Here is a 21,323-nt window from a genome sequence, read left to right on the forward strand (position 1 = left end):
TTGGCTCTAGCACAAATGGGCTCTACTTTCAAGTTACTCTGAATGATTACTGTCTTGATCACATTGGATTTAAATTTCAGAGCAATATGTGTGTGTGTGTGTTTTTTAATAGCCTGGATCTAAAAAATCGGCGAATGGATCAGATGATAAATCCAGCTGCAAGGAATCAAAGACAGGAAATCTGGACCCATTATCTTGCATAAGTAAGCTTCCCAAATCTGTGTTCCAGATAAATCTGCAAACTTAATGTCAACAAAGTTCTCCACCGCTTTGTTTTAAGCACAGAGTAACTTCTTTTTAGTCTTATGTTAAAATGTGTGTTTTATTAAATATAGGCACTGCAGATCTTCATAAAATGTATCCTACACCACCATCATTGGAACAACATATTATGGGATTTTCCCCAATGAATATGAATAATAAAGAATATGGTAGTATGGATACAACACCTGGAGGAACTGTTCTAGAAGGAAATAGTTCTAGTATAGGAGCACAGTTCAAAATTGAGGTTGATGAAGGATTCTGTAGCCCAAAACCTTCTGAAATTAAAGTAAGTATTTTAATTTTCTAGAAAAATAATTCACTTCCTATATTTTTGTATAGAATTAGTTTATTGCTAGATTCAAAAGTCCTTTCTTAGTGATTCTAATTTTGTTATTAACAAATTTGAATTATGGTGACACTATTAAGAATGCATTTAAGAAAAGAGTAGGATTACATTTACATTGTATTATTTTGTTTAAAGACAGGAAAAAAGGGCTAGAGTCAGTTTGTTGTTATTTTTTTCCCTTGGAAAATAAGATGCTAAAAGTCATGATCTTTATATTGTAGGATTTTTCTTATGTCTATAAGCCTGAAAATTGTCAAGTTCTAGTGGGATGTTCCATGTTTGCACCTCTAAAAACTCTACCAAGCCAGTGTCTGCCTACTATCAAATTGCCAGAAGAGTGTGTTTACCGTCAGAGTTGGACTGTTGGAAAATTGGAATTGCTTCCTTCAGGGCCTACAATGCCATTCATCAAAGAGGGGTATGATTTAAATGTATAGTATTGGTATAGTATATGAATGCTTATATAGCTTTAATTTTTTTCGTAGAAGCACCTAGTATGTTGGTACCTGGAAAAAAGATACTGGTTTTTGAAAGTTCTAAAAATCATTTTCTGATTAATAGCTTATAATGGTGTTTGCTCGGTATGGTTAAAGTATTGGAACACTTAAGACCAATAAACTTTGTCTTTGGAAGCACCTTTTATTTTGGTCTGAAATCCTAATTACTCTCATTTGTACATTTGCCATATTTCACACACGTTTTATATTTAAGTATCTCTGAAATTGGGGTGTCTTATAATTTTAACATCTTAGAATTGCCATTGTCCTTTTTTTACACATAAATATCTCTAAAATTGGGTTTGTTTTTTTTTTAAACAGTGGCATCTTAGAATCAATGAAATATGGGTATTTATAGTACAAGAAATATATAGATAGTAATTGTGGATGTCTAGGTGTGGAAGAGTGTATACAAATTTTATTTATAATAGAACTAGTTAGTTGGGTCTCACCCCACAACAATCACCTAGAGTGGATGTACTAACCAAAAATACATTTTAATTGTACTTGTAATTTTTGCACTAATCGTATTTTTGCAATTTTTGGTGTTATTGAAAAACATTTGGGACATTTTTAGTTGTATTTCACATTACTAATATGTTCGTTTATGCATGTTTTTGATTCTCTTTTGCCCTGGTGACACTAGTGATGGAAGTACTCTGGATCAAGAATATGGCCCTGCTTATACACCTCAAACTCATGCTTCTTTTGGGATGCCTCCTAGCAGTGCACCTCCTAGTAACAGTGGAGCAGGAATTCTTCCTTCTCCATCTACCCCTAGGTTTCCAACTCCAAGGACTCCAAGGACTCCAAGGACTCCTCGTGGAGCTGGTGGACCAGCTAGTGCTCAAGGTTCAGTCAAATATGAAAATTCAGACTTATATTCACCAGCTTCCACCCCATCCACGTGCAGACCCCTTAATTCTGTTGAACCTGCAACTGTTCCTTCCATCCCTGAAGCACACAGTCTTTATGTAAACCTCATTCTTTCAGAATCAGTTATGAATTTGTTTAAAGACTGTAACTTTGATAGTTGCTGTATCTGTGTCTGCAACATGAATATCAAGGGTGCCGATGTTGGAGTTTACATTCCAGATCCAACGCAGGAAGCACAGTATAGGTGTACCTGTGGCTTCAGTGCTGTCATGAACAGAAAATTTGGAAACAATTCAGGATTATTTCTTGAAGATGAACTAGATATCATAGGACGCAACACAGAATGTGGCAAAGAAGCAGAAAAACGTTTTGAAGCTCTCAGGGCTACTTCTGCTGAACATGTTAATGGAGGACTAAAGGAATCTGAAAAATTGCCTGATGAGTTGATATTATTGCTACAAGATCAGTGCACTAATTTATTTTCACCTTTTGGAGCTGCAGACCAAGATCCTTTTCCCAAAATTGGTGTAACTAACAACTGGGTACGTGTTGAAGAGCGGGACTGTTGCAATGACTGCTACCTTGCATTAGAACATGGGCGTCAGTTCATGGATAACATGTCAGGAGGAAAAGTTGATGAAGCACTTGTGAAAAGTTCATGCTTACACCCCTGGTCCAAAAGAAATGGTAAGTATGCTAATGGAATAATTTTTCTCTTTATTTTCCTTTAGTTGTATGACTTTTCTTTCTTAGGAAAAGGTATTAAAGGCAGTTTCCCATGTACCTGACAGAGACACTTAAATTTGGACTTAAAACTCCTTTAAGAATGATATTTTTAGGGCTTCCCTGGTGGCGCAGTGGTTGAGAGTCCGCCTGCCGATGCAGGGGACATGGGTTCGTGACCTGGTCCAGGAAGATCCCACACGCCGCGCAGCGGCTTGGCCTGTGAGCCATGGCCGCTGAGCCTGCACATCCGGAGCCTGTGTTCCGCAACAGGAGGCCACAGCAGTGAGAGGCCCGCGTACCGCCAAAAAAAAAAAAAAAAGAATGATATTTTTAAAGGGAGAATTTCCTAGCCGTTTAATTTCACCAACAGAAGTATGGTTATTAGAGGTCTGTAATTATGTACTTGAGTAGGACTATAAAAGGTACTTTGCACATGTCAATTAGCAGAAAATTACTAGTTGATTTATTCAACATTCTATCACTCATTATTTATTGAGCAACTAGTATGTGCCAGGCACTGTTCTTTTACAAAGTACAGTATTAAACATATTTCCTGCCCTTTTTGAGCTTGTAATTCTCAAAATAACAAAATAAACAAAAAAATAAGTAATTATATGATATCAGATAGCGACAAGTGCTTTGAAGGAAAAGCAGGGTAAAGGAGTGGAAAAAGACAAGAATATGCTACTTTAGATGTATGTTTAGAGAAGATATTACTGAGGGACAGCATTTGAGCAAAGACCTACATAGAGTAGGGGAATGTGAGCTGTGTGGCTGAGAGAAGAGTGTTTTCAGGTAGTGCAAAGACTGTGAGGGAGTAGTGTGCCTAATATGTTTGAGAAACAGTAAGGAGGCACTGTTGCTGGAATGAATTGAGTGATGGGGAGACTGTTAGGAGTTGGAAGGCTAAGAGATGGCCGAGCACCAAAATCATGTAGGGTCTATATATAAACTATAAAGGCCTTTATAGTTTATCCTAAGAGTTACGGGAAGCTGTAGGACAGTTTTGAGCAGAGAAGTAACATGATCCTTCTACTGTTTATTTTTTTAAAAGATCACTCTAGCTGTTGTGCTGTGGGTGGTGAAGGTGAGAGTAGAAGCAGATAGATCAGTTAGGAGGCGGTTACAGTAGTTCAGGTGAAAGATGACAGTACCTTAGACAAGATTGGAAGCAATAGAGATATGAGTAGTAGGTTCTAGGCATATTTGGGAAATAGAACCTACAGGATTTGCTGATATAAGAAAAGATGAGGCATCAGTGATAGCTTGAGCGAATGGATGAATGATGGTGCTAATTATAGAGGAGGGGAACAACTGGGGGAGAAGGTCAAGTACTTATTTGGAGAAACGAATTTTAAATTCGGAGGAGTAGTTGGGGCTAGAGATTAAAAAATGTTGTGTGTGAGTTATCAGTATTTTAAGCTATGGAGATGGATGAAAAAACTTAGAGAGTGACTCTAGATAGAGAAGTCCAAGGATGGAACTGACATTTAGAGATGGGGGAGAAGAGGAGGATCCAGGATAGGCAACAAAGGAGGTAGGAAGAAAACCAAGAGAGTGTGTTGTGCTGGTAGCTAAGTATAGGAAATGTTTGAAGAAGGAGAGAAATGTCATCCATGTCAAATACTTGTGTGTAGCTATAAAGATCTAATGAGTTAATACATATGAGCTGGTTAACACAATCCTTGGCACATAGTAAGTACTGAATTTATATAAGCTGCCATTATTAAAGTCATCATTTAGGGGTTTTTTTCAGGCATAGCCACTGGGAAACATATTTCTAAAAAGATGTTTCAGTATACCACTCATTAACTTTTTCCTAACTTTTGGTAATTATGCAGAAAGTTAGCCTTCTTCAGAATGTGGTTTTTGTTAAGAATTTTTGTTCTTAGGTGATATATGCCATTTAATAACTTTTATTTGGTTCCTTATGTCATTTGCTAATCCAGCCATTTTTGGACACATGTGCAAAACAATGTGCTTGGTATTCTGGGAGATATGAAGATATCCTATATTTAAGTTGCTTGTAGACTACTTGGAGAACTAAAACTGTAATACAGGGTTGAAGTAAAAATACTCTGAATGCCCACTGACAGGAGAATGGATAATAATTATGATAGTACAGATAGAATGTTACATAAGCTCTGAAAATGAGTAAAACTCTTGTAACAGATGAATCTTGGTAAAAGTTTTGAGGGGAGGGAGAGGGAACAAGTCCCAGAAGATTGTATATAGTGAGATATTTTTTCATAAAGTTCTAAAACAGACAAAACTAAATGTATTTTCTAGATACACATAAAATTCAGGATGGTGGTTAATTCTTAAAAGCTGAGGGATAGGATAGGGAGATGCACTTAATAAGATTGAGTAATCTACTTCTTGGGCAGTGAGATCGTAGTTGTTCATAATATTATTAAGAAAATTTGTGAATAAGATAAGGCTATGCATGGACCAGTGGTTACATTTTGTTCATGATAATAGTTCGATGATTCATCAAACTCACTATACTCAAGGATCAAATTTTTAAAGAAAAAGGTATAAATAAATGTCATATAGATTTTCAAAGAAAGGGCAGGATTATTTTCAGCCATAGATAGTAGTTAAGAACATAGGCTGTGGAACCGACTACTTGGGTTTGAAACATGGCTCCATCACTATATACTATGACCTTGGGCAAGTTATTTAACCTCTGTCTCAGTTTCTTGAGATAGTGTCAATAATAGTATTTACCTCAGTGTTAGAGGATCGAATGAACTAATACATATAAAACAGACCAGTGCCTGGCACAAAGTACTCAAATATTACCAGTAGTAACAGTAGTAGTAATAGCAGCAGCAGTAGCATTAGTGGTATTCTGTTTATTTTTATTATTATTATTTGTTTTTAAGATCCAGCTCATCTTGAAAGTTGTCACAAGAAAAAATAAATTTTGCAACTGTGTATGATGATGGATGTTAACTGGACTTACTGTGGTGATCATTTTACAGTATATACAAATAACAAATCATCACTTCTTACACCTAAAACTAATATAAGTTATGTCAATTATACCTCAAAAAAAATCCAACTTATTTGCCAAGTAATAGAAAATATTGAGTTGTTAACCTTGTGTGCATTTTTTCTATAACAATAAAGATTGATGTAAACAGATTACTCTGCTGCCATAAAGATGAATTTCATCCTAAGAATTTATATTGAGAAAATAATTCAAAACAAAAAAGAAATATCTTTATATTTCAATTTAAAACTTCAACATTAAAATAAATAATGCTGCAAAACCTAAATGGGCAATATTGGAATACTTTCTCATTCAGTTATAACAGCTTCATAAAATAGTATCAAACTCCTGTATTAGGACCTTTGCCCTGATTGTTTCCTCTGCCTGGGACACTGTTCTTCCAAGTATTTACATGGATAACTCTCTTGCCTTTTTAAATTTTGTCAGAAGTCATCTTCTCCATCCTGCTCCTTTTTTTTTTTTCCCGTAGTGTTTGCTTATTACCTTCTAATATACTGTATAATTTATTGATTAATTATCTCTCCATTAAGTTCAGCCTATGCAAGTTCTGTTTAAGAGAAAGGGTTTTTGTCTATTTTGTTTGTTTGTTGATATGTCCAAGTACCTAGAACGGTGCCTGGCATTATAGATGCCCAAGGTGTTGAAATATTTGTTTGAAGGAATTAAAAGTCTACAAATTGTAGTTTGTATAATTTAGTGGTAATGTTTATTTTTCTCAAGATAGAAAAAGCTTTGTTCCAATTATAAAAAATACATACTTGCTGAAAAGAAAGTTAAGTATCTAAACAATACAGAAAAGTAGAAGTAAAAATTGCCCCCAATTTTTGCCCATCCCCATCATTACACCACTCCATGATCACTCATTTTTAAGCAACTTTATTGACATACCATACAATTCATTTAAAGTGTACAATTGAATGGTTTTTAGTATTCACAGAGTTGTGTAGCCATCACCACAATCAATTTTAGAACATTTTCATCATCCGCAAAAGGAATCCCATGTTTATTAGCAATCACTCCCCATTTTCCTCCAACCACTCCCTCCCAGCACTAGGCAACCACCAGTGTACTTTCTGTCTCTATAGATTTGCCTCTTTTGTACATTTCATATAAATAAAGTCATATCCTATATGGTCTTTTGTGACTGACTTCTTTTTCTTAGAATAATGTTTTCAAGATTTATCCATGTTGTAGCATGTGTTAGTACTTCACTTGTTTTTATTGCCAAATAATATTCCATTTATGAGCTTCCCACATTTTATTTACCCATTCATCTGTTCATGGACATTTGGACTGTTTCCACTCTTTGGCTGATACGAATAATGGTACTATGAACATATGTGTACCAGTTTTTGTGTAAACATACGTTTATATTACTCTTAGGTGGACTTGATAACTCTGTTTTACGTTTTGAGGAACTGCAAGACTACTTTCTAAAGCAGTGCACCATTTTACATTCCCATCAGCAATGTGTGAGGGTTCCACTTTTTCCATATCCTAATTAACACTTGTCCTTGTGTGTTTTATTATTATTATAATCATCTTATTGGGTTGTGAAGTATTATGTCATTGTGGTTTTGATTTGCATTTCCCTAATAACTAATGAAGTTGAGCATCATTTCATGTGCTTACTGCCCATTTCTCTTTCCTCTTTGGAGAAATGTCTTTTCAGATACTTTGCCCATTTTTAAATTAGGTTTTTTGTCTTTTCATTATTGAGTTATAAGTGTTCTTTATATCTTCTGGATTTACAAGTTCCTTATCAGATTATGATTTGCACATACTTTCTCCTGTTCTCTGGGTTGTCTTTTCACTTTCTTGATGGTATCATTTGAAGCAGAAAAGTTGATGTTCAGTGTATTATTCTATTTTGTTGTTTGTACTTTTGGTTTCATATCTAAAAAGGCTTTACCTAATAAGTCATGAAGATTTATATGTTATTTTCTAAGAGTTTTAGCACTTATATTTAGCTCTATAATCCATTCTTTTTTTTTGGTTGTTTAGTCTTTGTTTCATAACCATAAACTTAACTTTGTAATTCAGCTAAACTTGGAGGGGAATAAGGAAAAGATGGAACCCAAAGAAGTGCAATGAGAGCACAAAGATTATAGTATATTTTGAGCAGATGGGGATGAAGGGGTGCTCTCCTGAGCTACAGAAAGAACTTATATTTAGCTCTATATTTAGCACTTATATTTAGCTCTATAATCCATTCTGAATTAACTTTTGTATATAACATAAGGAAGGGGTTCCATATTCATTCCTTTGCATGTGGATATCCAATTGTCCTAGAACCATTTGTTAAAAAGATTATCTTTCCCCATTAAATTGTCTTGGCACCTTTGTCAAAAATCAGTTGACTGTAGGGCTTCCCTGGTGGCGCAGTGGTTGAGAGTCCGCCTGCCGATGCAGGGGACACCGGTTTCTGCCCCGGTCAGGGAAGATCCCACGTGTCGCGGAGCAGCTGGGCCTGTGAGCCATGGCCACTGAGCCTGTGCGTCCGGAGCCTGTGCTCCGCAATGGGAGAGGCCACAGCAGTGAGAGGCCCGCGTACCGCAAAAAAAATCAGTTGACAATAAACGTGAAGTTTTATTTCTGGATGTTTACTTCTATTGATCTATCTATCTGTCCTTCACGATCACTCTTAAAAATCATTATATATTCTAAAAACCATTGCTTTCCACCAGATCTCAGTATAGAGACCTGGCACTTGTCATAATATACAATTATATTATCTTTCATGCATTCTCCTGCACAAGATTGTAAGATCCCTGAAGACATGAATAAGAATTTATTTACACAGTATTCCCAGCAGCTAGCATAATTCCTGACCCATAGTAGGTCTTCATTAAATATATATTTTTTTAAGAATGAAAGAGTATCTATGGGAATCTCTCTGAATTAAAATCAAACTGTAGTTTCCTGAGCTTCACTCAGATCAGAATTTCTCAGGGTAAGCTCTGTATATATGTTTTTTAAAAGTTCCCCATTTGATTATGATAAACAACCTTAGCCAATGACAACTTTTTCTAGATTTTATGTAAATAGTCACATATGAATACACATAGTTCTGTTTGTGTAAAATTATCTTCCATACTTTTAAAACCTGTTTTTTAATTTATTAGTGTATTAGTCATTAGTCCATTTCAAATAGCTCTGTTATCACTTTTAATGACTAGTGTTCTATTATGTATTTAATAGTTTATTTAAACATAATAATTATTAAGCAGTATATCTGAAATTAAATTACTTCTGATTCTGTACACTATTTAGATATAGGGAATTAAAACAAGAAATAAATTAGGCAATAATAATAATGAATTAAAGTTGAATGATTTAACATAACAGAGTGCTCAAACAGGTTTAATGATACAGCGGAACCATAATGGAGGGACAGATTACTTATATCAGTAATATTTCATGGTTTTTTAAAAAGCCATTTGACATTTAAGAGCGACACCCTCCATATCCATCCTGATAGTTGGTCAGAAATGTAGGTCATAATAATTTGATAATCTGTAAATCTATTACGTCTAGGTTAATAAAATATCTTTGGATATTACAACACTTTTTAGCAGTATGAACAAGTTTATCTGTTACTGTACAAGTTGTATACTTCAGAGTTGTTACATACAGTCTACTATTTTTCACAAGTTAAGCTTTAATCATTGTAACCAGTTTTGTCCATCTGGTTGGTCATTTTACCAAAGTGGTGGTAATGAAGGTGCATAATTTATAACCCATTTCTGTGTGAGGCAAAGTTCTTTCTAGTAAGATACCTATAAGCACCAAAAACAACCAAAATAGGGACTTCCCTGGCGGTCCAGTGGTTAAGACTCTGCGCTTCCACTACAGGGGGCACGGGTTTGATGCCTGGTAGGGGAACTAAGATCCTGCATGCCGAGCTGCACAGTCTAAATAAATAAATAGATAAAACAACCAAAATAAATGCAAAAAGGAAGAAATTTATTTGATTAATTTATAAATTGATCAATGAGCTAATGAATGACTTTTTATGAAGACGAGTTACAATAACTTTTATTGTCTCTTCTTGGTTTTAAATACCTAGAAAAATCATTTCTACAGATCATTTTAGATACAACTTACTATAGTTCTCTACACAAGCCGATGCTTAATCTTGGTGATGAAGAGCTAAACTTCCCTAGATGTCTTGTTATCATAAAAATTTTTGTGTTGACAATAGCAATTCTTATTCTTTTTTCTTTTTTTTTTTTTAATGGTTGTAGATGTGAGTATGCAGTGCTCACAAGATATACTTCGAATGCTTCTATCTCTTCAGCCAGTTCTTCAGGATGCTATTCAGAAAAAAAGAACAGTAAGGCCTTGGGGGGTTCAAGGTCCTCTCACTTGGCAACAATTTCATAAAATGGCTGGCCGAGGCTCTTATGGTAAGTAATTTATAGTAATGTGTATTGACTTATTTTATATCATTTCTCAGTTTCTTTGCCCAACTTTAATAAGCACATTTATCTTTAAATATTTCAGTGGCATATGCTTGACTTAAGGCCAGTGTGGTCAATCTTAGCCTTCCTTACTTTGAACGTTTTCAACATTCACTTTACTGGGTTCTCCAATCCCACTTCAGAAAGAACAGCTTGTTTTTACATATTTTACTGACCAGTAAGATTTTATGTGAAGAAAGAATCATACTGCCAAATAAAGGCTGAAACACTAGTTTTCTTGTAAGTTTACTATTTTACAAAATTTAATGAAAAATGGGGTAAAAAAGAGAGGGTAATACTAGTGATAAAAGGCCCCAAGGTCTTCATTTAAAAAAAAAAGGAACAAAGACAAATTTGCCAGTTGTGACAAAGTAACGAATACTCTCAATATGGTAAACAGTAGATTTATGGTCAACTGTAATGGAAGGAACATTCAAAATGCTTGAACTATCTGTTGAAGATTATCTCTGGGGGAAAAAACCCAGAAAAGATTGGGAACTTCCCTGGTGGTGCAGTGGTTAAGAATCCGCCTGCCAATGCAGGGGACACGGGTTTGATCCTTGGTCCGGGAAGATCCCACGTGCTGCGGAGCAGCTAAGCCCATGCGCCACAACTACTGAGCCTGTGCTATAGAGCCCGTGAGCCACAACTGCTGAGCCTGAGTGCTGCAACAACTGAAGCCCATGCACCTAGAGCCTGTGCTATGCACCAAGAGAAGCCACTGCAATGAGAAGCCTGCGCACCGCAACGAAGAGTAGCCCCCACTCGCCGCAACTAGAGAAAGCCCACGCTCAGCAATGAAGACCCACACAGCCAAAAATAAATAAAATTTTTAAAAACCCTAAAAAACAAAAAAGAGTGTCTCTGAAAGGTGGGATGTAATTGGAACTTTTAAAATATATTTGAAATAATAGTTTTTATTCTGAAGTCCTTGACTTTTTTTGCATGGTTTTAGAACGCATTATGTACAGAAGTAGTAGATGATTTGCTCATATTTTCCTTTTCCTCCTTTTATTAATGGCTGAATAATTTAAATTTCATTTAAAAAAACTTGATACTCAGTGAAAAATGCAGTTTAATTATAGTATTTATATATTTTTTCTACTTTTTAAAAAATATTTCAGTTTTATTGGAGTATAGTTGATTTACAATGTTGTGTTAGTTTCAGGTGTACAGCAAAGTGATTCAGTTATACATATACATATATTCATTCCTTTTTAGTTTCTTTTCTCATATAGATCGTCACAGAATATTGAGTTAGGGTTTCCTGTGCTATACAGTAGGTCCTTTTTGGCTGTCTATCTTGTATACTACTAGTGTGTGTGTATGTTCATCCCAAGCTCCTGATTTATCCCTCCCCACCACGTTTCCCCTTTGGTAACCATAGTTTGTTTTCTATATCTGTAAGTCTATTTCTGTTTTGTGAATAAGTTCATTTACATGTTTTTTTTTTAAATTGGATTCCACATACGAGCAATATCATATATTTGTCTTTTTCTGACTTACTTAGTATGATAATCTCTAGGTCCATCCATGTTGCTTCAAATGGCATTATTTCATTCTTTTTTTTAATAGCTGAGTAATATTCCATTGTACATACGTGCTGCATCTTCTTTATCCATTCTTTTGTCGATGGACATTTAGGTTGCTTCCATGTCTTGACTATTATAAATAGTGCTGCAGTGAACATTGGGGTGCATGTATCCTTCCAGGTTATGGTTTTCTCCAGATATATGGCCAGGAGTGGGATTGCTGGATCATACGGTAGGAACCTCCATACTGTTCTCCATAGTGGTTGTACCAATTTACATTCCCACCAATGGTGTAGGAGGGTTCCCTCTTCTCCACACCCTCTCCAGCATTTATTGTTATAGTATTTTTACATTCTTTTTGAAGCCAAAATAGTAGACACATGCAGAGTTCTACACCTTACTGTTCAGTACATATGAGTTTTTGTTTTTTTTAAATGCCTGCATATATTCCATTGTTCTTTATATATGTTATTTTACCAGTCTACTGTTTATGGACTTAACATTGTTTGCATCATTATCATTACAACTATTCTAGAATGCACACAATCCCTGGCTTAAAGCATGTGTATATTTAAAAATATATATATTGCCAAATTACTCTCTCTGATAGTGGTTTAAACTCCCACCAATAAAATGTTTGTTTCCCCAAACCCTTGCCAGTAGGGTGCTGGGTAGATGGGAGAAACTGGTTTGTTTCATTATAGTTTGAGACGTAGACTAGTACAGACTTTGAGGGTAGATTTCCTGGATTCTAAATCCCACTTCTGCCACTTCTTATGTGATACTGGACATGTTGTTTAACGTCTCTATTCGTGCTTTCTCATCTCTAAAATAAGGTTGATATTAGTATCTGCTTCATGGTTTTTGTGGGGATTAAATGAGTGAATACATGTAAAAATCTTTGAACATTACCTAGCACATAGTAAATGTTATAATTGTTTGCTATTAATTATTTTAAATTCCTTGCTCTTAATGAGATTGAGCATCTTTTTTTGTATAAGAGGTAATTTCTGTTTCTGTGGACTTTGTTCATATGCTTTACCTGTTTTTCTGTTAGGATGTTGATCAATTCCTTACGGATTTATAGGTCCCCTTTCTATGGTAAGGAAATTAACCTTTTGTTATACACATTACACATCTTTTTTCCAATTTATTGTTAATTGTTTGGCTTTGTTTATAGTGTTTTTTCATGCCGAAATTTAAAATTTATGTTGTCAGATTAATCAGTTTTTAAATGGACAGGTTTTACATTATGCTTAAAAAGGCTTTCCCCAGTCTTGAGTTTATTCAAAATAAAATGATGACAATATAGGTGACGGTGATTAAGAGGTACAGACTTCCAACTATAAAATAAATAAATCATGGGGATGTAATGTACACATGGTGAATGTAGTCAGTAATGTTATAGCAACTTTGTATGGTGACGGGTGGAGACTGGTCTTACTGTGGTCATTATTTCATAATGTATAAAAATATCAAATCACTATGTTGTACACCTGAAACTAATATAATTTTTTTTAAACCCTCCCATATCTTCTTTTGTACTAATAAGTTTTTCGTTCTAATTTTTTTACATTTAAGTGAAGGTATAAGTCACATATTTTATAAAAGGTCATTTAGCAAATTCCTAACTGTGAAAGTCTCAATCGCTGGCTTTTAGGTATTTTTGTCTTTAATTAAATACTTTTACTACTAATAATGACTACACTAACTCTTGACATTTAAATGTTCCTCTTGGGACTTCCCTGATGGTCCAGTGGTAAAGAATCTGCCTTCCAGTGCAGAGGACACAGGTTCGATCCCTGATTGGGGAACTAAGATCTCACATGCTGAGGGGCAGCTAAGCCTGCGCACCACAACTACTGAGCCCGCACATTGCAACGGAAGAACCCGCAACGGAGATCCTGCATGTTGCAACTAAGACCTGACATAGCCAAAAATAAATAAAATTTTTAAATATTCTAAAAATAATATATAAAAATAAATGTTCTTCTTTTAAATCTTTTCTTAAAATATGTCTTTTCTTATTTAGGAACTGATGAATCCCCAGAACCACTGCCAATCCCCACGTTTTTGTTGGGTTATGATTTTGATTTTCTGGTGCTTTCTCCATTTGCTCTCCCTTATTGGGAGAGACTTATGCTGGAACCCTATGGATCTCAAAGAGATATAGCTTATGTTGTACTATGTCCAGAAAATGAAGCTTTGTTAAATGGAGCCAAAAGCTTTTTTAGAGATCTTACTGCAATATATGAGGTAGGTGCTTAAAAAGAGGTGTCGTTTTAAAACTACCTTATGATTTGTATGTTTATATATAAAATATACTGGATATTTCAGTTGATTGGTAAAGAATAATAACAATGTCAGACTAGGTGTTTAGTTCTCATACAAGCCAGTTACATTCTTTACAGCTTTGAGCCAGACCCTTTGTGAGATGTGTGCACCATGGGTCACTGTGGAAATTGCCATACTGGGGGAAAACCATTGAGAGCATGTATGTCCCATTTAAGATAATCTTTTTCTGAAACAAAGGGTAGCATTGTAAATGGCCAGGAACAAATTACATTTATAAAAATTCAAGTCTTGATTCTCTAGGACCTCAGGTTTAGACACTAGGCCTTACTTACCTCATATGTAAAATAAAGCTATGATAGGCCTAAGATCCATTTTATTTCTGAAATTCTTGGCTGGTCTTTTAAGTTACAATTCTCATGTTGTATCCATCATTGAGTACAATGATTATAAATTTTAAGTACCCTGGAACATACAGTCTTAACTTCATTTTATAGTCATTCCTGAATATCCTCAGGGTATTGGTTCTAGGACCCCTTGCAGACACCAAAATTTATGGATGCTCAATCTTATATAAAATGGCATAGTGTTTGTATATAATCTATACACATCCTCCCTTATACTTTAAATCATCTCTAGATTACTTATAGATGATATTTACATAGCATTACATACCTAATGCTATATAACTAGTTGCAGACATGGCAAATTCAAGTTTTGCTTTTTGGAACTTTCTGGATTTTTTTTTTTTTTTTTTGAATATTTTTGATCCATGGTCGGTTGAATCTGTGGATTCAGAACCTAAGGATACGAAGGGCCAACAGCATCTCCCTTTTCCCACAAATGCTTGGAAATCTAGTCTTTAAAATTTAGTTTCTTTTACAATCTCAATCGTTAGTTTGAGCTGGTTTAGCTCCTCATTAATGTTCTACTTAACTTTAATTGCAAGGTATCTGTAGTGTGTTTTGTAAAAGTAAATATTTCCAAAGAGTGTTATTTAGAACACTAGTCCTGCAAAATCTTCCCAGAAAAAAGTTCCATAGTTAGATAGGTTTGGGAAGACATTTTGTATCTATTTACCTTTTAGAGATTCACTGTACATGTTAGCTTATTAAAGCCTTTGAAAGTCTTACAGTAAAGAAATCCTTTGTCTAAACTTTCTTAATCCAGTGTTGCAAACCTGTTTGAGATTGGGCTTCCTGTAACAAACATTAGTGGCCTGCAGAATTGGAGGGAGAGCTGGATAATGCATTTATATACATGAATTGGGATGGATGTACAACTTAAAATGACTGCATATTCATGTTCAGTTATTTCTGTATTCTGCAAGTTTTCGTTATTCAAACTACGTGGATCTAGTGCCATTATTATCTAGATGTTTTATTTCATTGGAGATATTTTAATTTTGATAGAAATTCAATGGATTTCTAATGTAGAAAAGTAAAAAGACCTGTGGCACCATTTCACCTTGATATTATTATTGCAAATGTTAGTTATAAATGATAAAGCTTATTTTTAAATAGCTTAAATCCTTTATTTTATGATATGAACTAAAAAACTATAGCACACTCACTAATTCTGATTTCTGTATCTGTATTTGTAGTCTTGTCGATTGGGTCAACATAGACCTATTTCTCGACTATTGACGGATGGGATCATGAGAGTTGGATCTACTGCATCAAAGAAACTATCAGAAAAGTTGGTAGCAGAATGGTTTTCTCAGGCAGCTGATGGTAACAGTGAAGCATTTTCTAAACTCAAGCTTTATGCACAAGTCTGCAGATATGATCTAGGTATTGAATTTGTATTTATTGTATAAGGTCATTTTAGCAAAGTATGACCCAGTCCACCAGCTTTTTGTAAATAATATTTTAATGCAACACAGCCATGCTCATTTATTTACAGATGTCTGTGGCTTCTTTTATGCTACAAGATCAGGGCTGAGTCGTTGTGACAGAGACTCTGTAACTTGGAAAGGCAAAAATATTTACTATCTGATCCTTTACAGAAAAAGTTTGTTGATCACTACAATAGGGATCCCATCAAGTCGGAAGATTTGTGTTTTTATTTAAGTTTATTAAAATTAAGATTTTTGATTTGTTAATGGTTTAGAGGTAAAACAACTTGTAGTTCCCTCTATAACACAGAGAGACAGTTCTTTGTTGGAATTAAGAAATGACAGCTGTTGAAGACTTGCTTTTAACACCCTTGAATTAAATATCAATGGACTTAACTTTAGACTTAATCCAAAGAGACACAGAACCAAAACATTGAACCTCATTAGACATTCCTATAATTTGAACCCCATAACATTCCTCCATTTTATATTTAATTAGTTCCCAGTATAGTCACTATTCAGCTTGTGACCTAGGAACTTGTTGAATGGTTTAATGAAAATTTGCTAGATACTGTTATTTTTATTTAATTAATTATGCCTTCAAAATAGAATTTTATTATATTTCATGGAAACCATTTCTTTATTTTGTATAAACTGGTTTATTTTTCAATTCCACTTAAAAATTTTTTTCACTTGTAGGGGAAATAGAAAGCTAGTGTTTGCTACACTGTTAGCAGGCAAATTAGGGGGAGGGTAATGACCAAAAGAGTATAAACTAGAAATTATTATTCACATAGTAGATTAAATAAAGAACCAATCAGTGAAATAAAGAATTAAATATCCTGTTTTTATTGTCTTTAGGTCCTTACCTTGCTTCCCAGCCATTGGACAGCTCTCTACTTTCCCAACCAAATTTAGTTGCCCCTACAAGTCAGCCTTTGATTACTCCACCTCAGATGACAAGTACTGGAAATGCTAATATTCCATCTGCCACCCTAGCACCTACAGCAAGCAGCACTGTGACAGTGACTTCAGGTGTTGCCATGTCTTCTTCAGTTGCCACAGCTAACTCAACTTTGACCACAACCTCAGCTTCATCTTCATCATCCTCCAACTTGAATAGTGGAATGTCATCAAATAAACTACCTTCATTTCCACCCTTTGGCAGTATGAACAGTAGTGTTGCGGGATCCATGTCTACGCAAGCGAGTACAGTTCAGAATGGCCAGCTAGGAGGGCAACCACCATCAGCTCTACAAACAGCTGGGATTTCTGGAGAGTCGTCTTCGATTCCGACTCAGCCACATCCTGATGTGTCTGAAAGGTATGTTTAAATATACCAACCTTTGCAGAAGTATAAATATATGCTGCTTCTTGTCCAAATAACATAAAGAGCCTTTGGTCTTATCCTTGAAATTTTAGTTTTTATAATGTCGAATATTTAACCTATAAAATTATAATGAAGACTCTTCATAAAGTCTTTATCATAGAATCTCAGGGTGGGAATGAAGACCTTAAAAACCATTTAGTCTGACTATCCTGTGATGTTTTGAGTCTGTTCTGTGACATAACTGTCAAGTAGACTTGCCTATGCAAATCACTCCAGTGATCTAGAAGTCACTATTGAATGACCCTGTTCAGTGGCATAAGAGTTGTACCAGAATTTGAATCTGTCGTTTACTGGCTATGTCACTTTAGGAAAGTTACCTAACGTTTTTGAGCATGCTTTCTTATCTGTAGAGTGGGAGCAATAGGATATAATGCATATTATGCTCTTTACAAAATGCTTCCACTTAAGTTATTTATAACAACAACAATGATGGTGACAGCTCTCGTTATTACTTTTATGAAGAAGGCATTCCCTTTGGATTTATAGGTTAAGTTAGCCTAAGCTTGGTTATATCCTTCAGCTACCTGGATGCAGTTTTGCCCAAAATTATACTTATATGTGATTAAAAGCAGACTCTTAATTACCCAGCTAGATCTTCCATTTTGAACATCTAAAAAGATTTGGAGTTTTAAAAAATCATATCACCATCAAAGAATGAAGCTTAATCACCATTGAAGTTATGAAGTATGAAATGAATATATATATTCTAAAAATGTAATAGAACATTGACTAAGTCTGGAGAATTGGTTTCTTTTTGGTCTAGCTCTGCCTCTAGCCAGCCTTGTGATCTTGGGCAGCTCATTTAACTTATCTTTGTCTCAGTTTTATCACTTAAGCACTAAGCACTCTGACATTTCTGATGCTCTGTGGTTTTAAGAATTCTGTTTCTTCTTTTTAATGCAAGACCTCTTAATGCCAAGGGTCTTTGTACACCATCACATTGTGAACTTTTTGGTTCTCTTTGGAGAGAAAGATGTCCCTCATTTTTAGAGAGGCTCTCAACACCACACGCCCCCCCCCCCAAAAAAAAAAGAAAAAAGGGAAAAGGGTATTAAGAACCTGTTTTGATGCTATTCTGAGAAGGTACAGGAGAACTTTTTCCCTAACTGTCTTTTTTCTACTTCAAATTTTAGCACAATGGATCGGGACAAAGTGGGCATCCCCACAGATGGTGATTCACATGCAATCACTTATCCACCTGCAATTGTTGTTTATATAATTGATCCTTTTACATATGAAAACAAAGATGAGAGCACTAATTCTTCTAATGTATGGACTTTGGGGTTACTTCGATGTTTTCTGGAAATGGTCCAGACTCTTCCTTCTCATGTTAAGAGCACTGTTTCTGTACAGGTGAGAATGATAAATGTTATAAGTTAAATTTATTTAAAACGCTTGATGTTGATAGAAGTTTCAAAGTTACTATTCTGTATCTACATTGATTTTCTAAAGGCCAGGTTCTATTATATTGACTTTACTATAAACAATAATATAATAGAAATCCTAGTTTATAAAAGGTAAACTTGCAATGATACAACAGTAAGAACAGAGAATAAAAAGACCACATTAAGTATGTTAAATATCTCTCCCGTGTTACTTTTATAAACTAATTTTTAAATTCATAATCTTAAATAGGAAAAGAATGGACTTATATAAACTAGATTTCTAAATAAGAGGTTACAAACTAGAAGTAGAGAGAAATTAACCATATTAAGTTGTATGCAGAGAATTTGAATTATTCTTTATAGACTACAACAGGACTATAGCAGTCAATGGCAGTATTGATCAGTATAACTGCTATTTGTAGAAATGTTTAAAGATTTTTACATAGCTTATTAATAAAATTGAGTATTCATTAAAAATCTATATAATAGATAAGAAAATATCATTCTTTAGATTATCATTTTAATTATGTTTTGTTTAAATTTTCTAATAAAATGTTTAGAGTTTTAGACTCATTGTTCTTTTTATTCTCTTGTGGAAAGTCTAACATATGTAATATTTGCCTGTAATTCTTAGATTGTTCCCTGTCAGTACCTGTTGCAACCTGTGAAGCATGAAGATAGACAAATCTATACCCAGCATTTAAAATCCCTGGCTTTCTCGGCCTTTACCCAGTGTCGGAGACCACTTCCAACATCAACCAATGTGAAAACATTGACTGGTTTTGGTCCAGGTTTAGCCATGGAAACTGCTCTTAAAAGTCCTGATGTAAGTATGTTTTCCATTACCAAAGTTACTGAAGGACTACATTTTATGATTTTATGCAAAACTAAGTGCAAGTCTCTGATTAGCTCTCATTTTCCAGTTATCTTATAATGGGTAGATATACTATATCTTTCTTTTATTTTTATTTTTTAATTAATTAATTTATTTTTGGCTGTGTTGGGTCTTCGTTGCTGCGCATGGGCTTTCCCTAGTTGCGGCGAGTAGGGGCTACTCTTCGTTGCAGTGCGTGGGCTTCTCATTGCGGTGGCTCCTCTTGTTGCAGCTTACAGGCTCTAGGCCCATGGGCTTCAGTAGCTGTGGCATGCAGGCTCAGTAGTTGTGGCTCACAGGCTCTAGAGCGCAGGCTCAGTAGTTGTGGCTCACGGGCTTAGTTGCTCTGTGGCATGTGGGATCTTCCTGGACCAGGGCTCAAACCCATGTCCCCTGCATTGGCAGGCGGATTCTTAACCACTGCGCCACCAGAGAAGTCCCTATCTTTATTTTCAATAAAAGTTTTTCTGTGATTGTATAGTACCGTAGTAACTTAATTTTTTACTTTACAGAGACCAGAGTGTATTCGACTTTATACACCTCCTTTTATTCTGGCTCCAGTGAAGGATAAACAGACAGAGCTAGGAGAAACATTTGGAGAAGCTGGACAGAAATACAATGTTCTTTTCGTGGGCTACTGTTTATCACATGATCAAAGATGGATTCTTGCATCTTGCACAGATCTATATGGAGAACTTTTAGAAACTTGTATCATTAACATCGATGTCCCAAATAGGTACTTTTATTTCCTTAAGTGTATCATTGTATCATCCCTTGAAAAAAAATTCATACATGCACATTATGTTTCATTTTTAATGAATAGAAAATGGTTTGGAAGGTATATATATTAAAATATTAAGTCTTGGGATTGTGGGTGCTTTTCATTTCTTTTGTAGTGAATATTTATATTGTATAATTTAATGGACTCAAAAATAATTTTGATTATCTCGGTTACATAGACAAAAGAGGTTAAAGCCCCTGTATTCTGTGTAATAAACCTTGAGGTAATGATTTTAGCCTAACAAATTTTGGAGCATGGAACTAGAAAGCCATCTGCAAATTAAAATCTAGTAAGGCATCCTAGAACATTTACTTTTCTCATATACCATCTAAGATATAGTCCCTAATAAACTGAGTTAATTTTCTTTACTAAAAATTTTCCTCTTTAAATGTTGGAGTGTCTTCTGAAAATGGTGGCCTTTTTAGAATTCTTCTTGATAGTAGTTAGGTATCATGAGCAGTTATTCATGAAGACTGTAACTAATAGGTCACAAAAGATGAGCCTCATTGAATTATCACTTAATAGGCACTTGTAATAACATATTTCAAGGCTAGTGAACATTGCCTAAGAGAACCTGAAAAATCCATGAAGTAACTTTAATTTTCAGATTTGGTTCTGTTCTTTATTTTCTTCTTTATTACCTAAACGTTCTGTTCTTTTAAGTTCAGAAATTGGTTATGTGCAAAAAAACTTAGTGATTATTTGGTTATAGTGGCGCTGATGAAACAATATAGAAACATTAATCTGTGAAGGATGAGAAAGAGAATAGAGAAAGAATAATACCACCCTCCCAATAAAAAAATAGTGTATTGCCATTTTACTGAAAGTAGAAGTGAGATGATGGTTAAGAGGTCCAACTCTAGAGTCATAGAGATCTGGGTTCAAATCCCAGTCCTGCCACTTACTGGCTGTGTGATCTCGACAAAATTACTTTATCCAACTGAGCTGTAGCTTACTTCTCTGTAAAATTAGGAGGATAATTTTATCTGCCTTATAGGGTTGTTAAGATGAAATGAGGTATTACATGTAAATTGATTGGAC

General features: G+C 34.8%; 1 protein-coding gene across 1 annotated transcript in view; it reads left to right on the top strand.

Moving 5' to 3' along the window:
• Positions 1–21,323, top strand: part of MED13 (mediator complex subunit 13) — a 95,682-nt gene that overhangs the window by 55,532 nt on the left and 18,827 nt on the right. Inside the window, exons 13-23 of the mRNA XM_032615774.1 lie at positions 113–203; positions 336–550; positions 832–1,028; positions 1,754–2,670; positions 9,976–10,137; positions 13,756–13,979; positions 15,619–15,808; positions 16,714–17,176; positions 18,376–18,595; positions 19,262–19,453; positions 20,014–20,237. Coding sequence (XP_032471665.1) covers positions 113–203; positions 336–550; positions 832–1,028; positions 1,754–2,670; positions 9,976–10,137; positions 13,756–13,979; positions 15,619–15,808; positions 16,714–17,176; positions 18,376–18,595; positions 19,262–19,453; positions 20,014–20,237 — 3,095 coding nt within the window. The remainder of the gene's footprint in view (positions 1–112; positions 204–335; positions 551–831; positions 1,029–1,753; positions 2,671–9,975; positions 10,138–13,755; positions 13,980–15,618; positions 15,809–16,713; positions 17,177–18,375; positions 18,596–19,261; positions 19,454–20,013; positions 20,238–21,323) is intronic.

The sequence above is a fragment of the Phocoena sinus genome, chromosome 20 (genome assembly GCF_008692025.1).
Source record: "Phocoena sinus isolate mPhoSin1 chromosome 20, mPhoSin1.pri, whole genome shotgun sequence".
Classification (NCBI taxonomy): Eukaryota; Metazoa; Chordata; class Mammalia; order Artiodactyla; family Phocoenidae; genus Phocoena; species Phocoena sinus.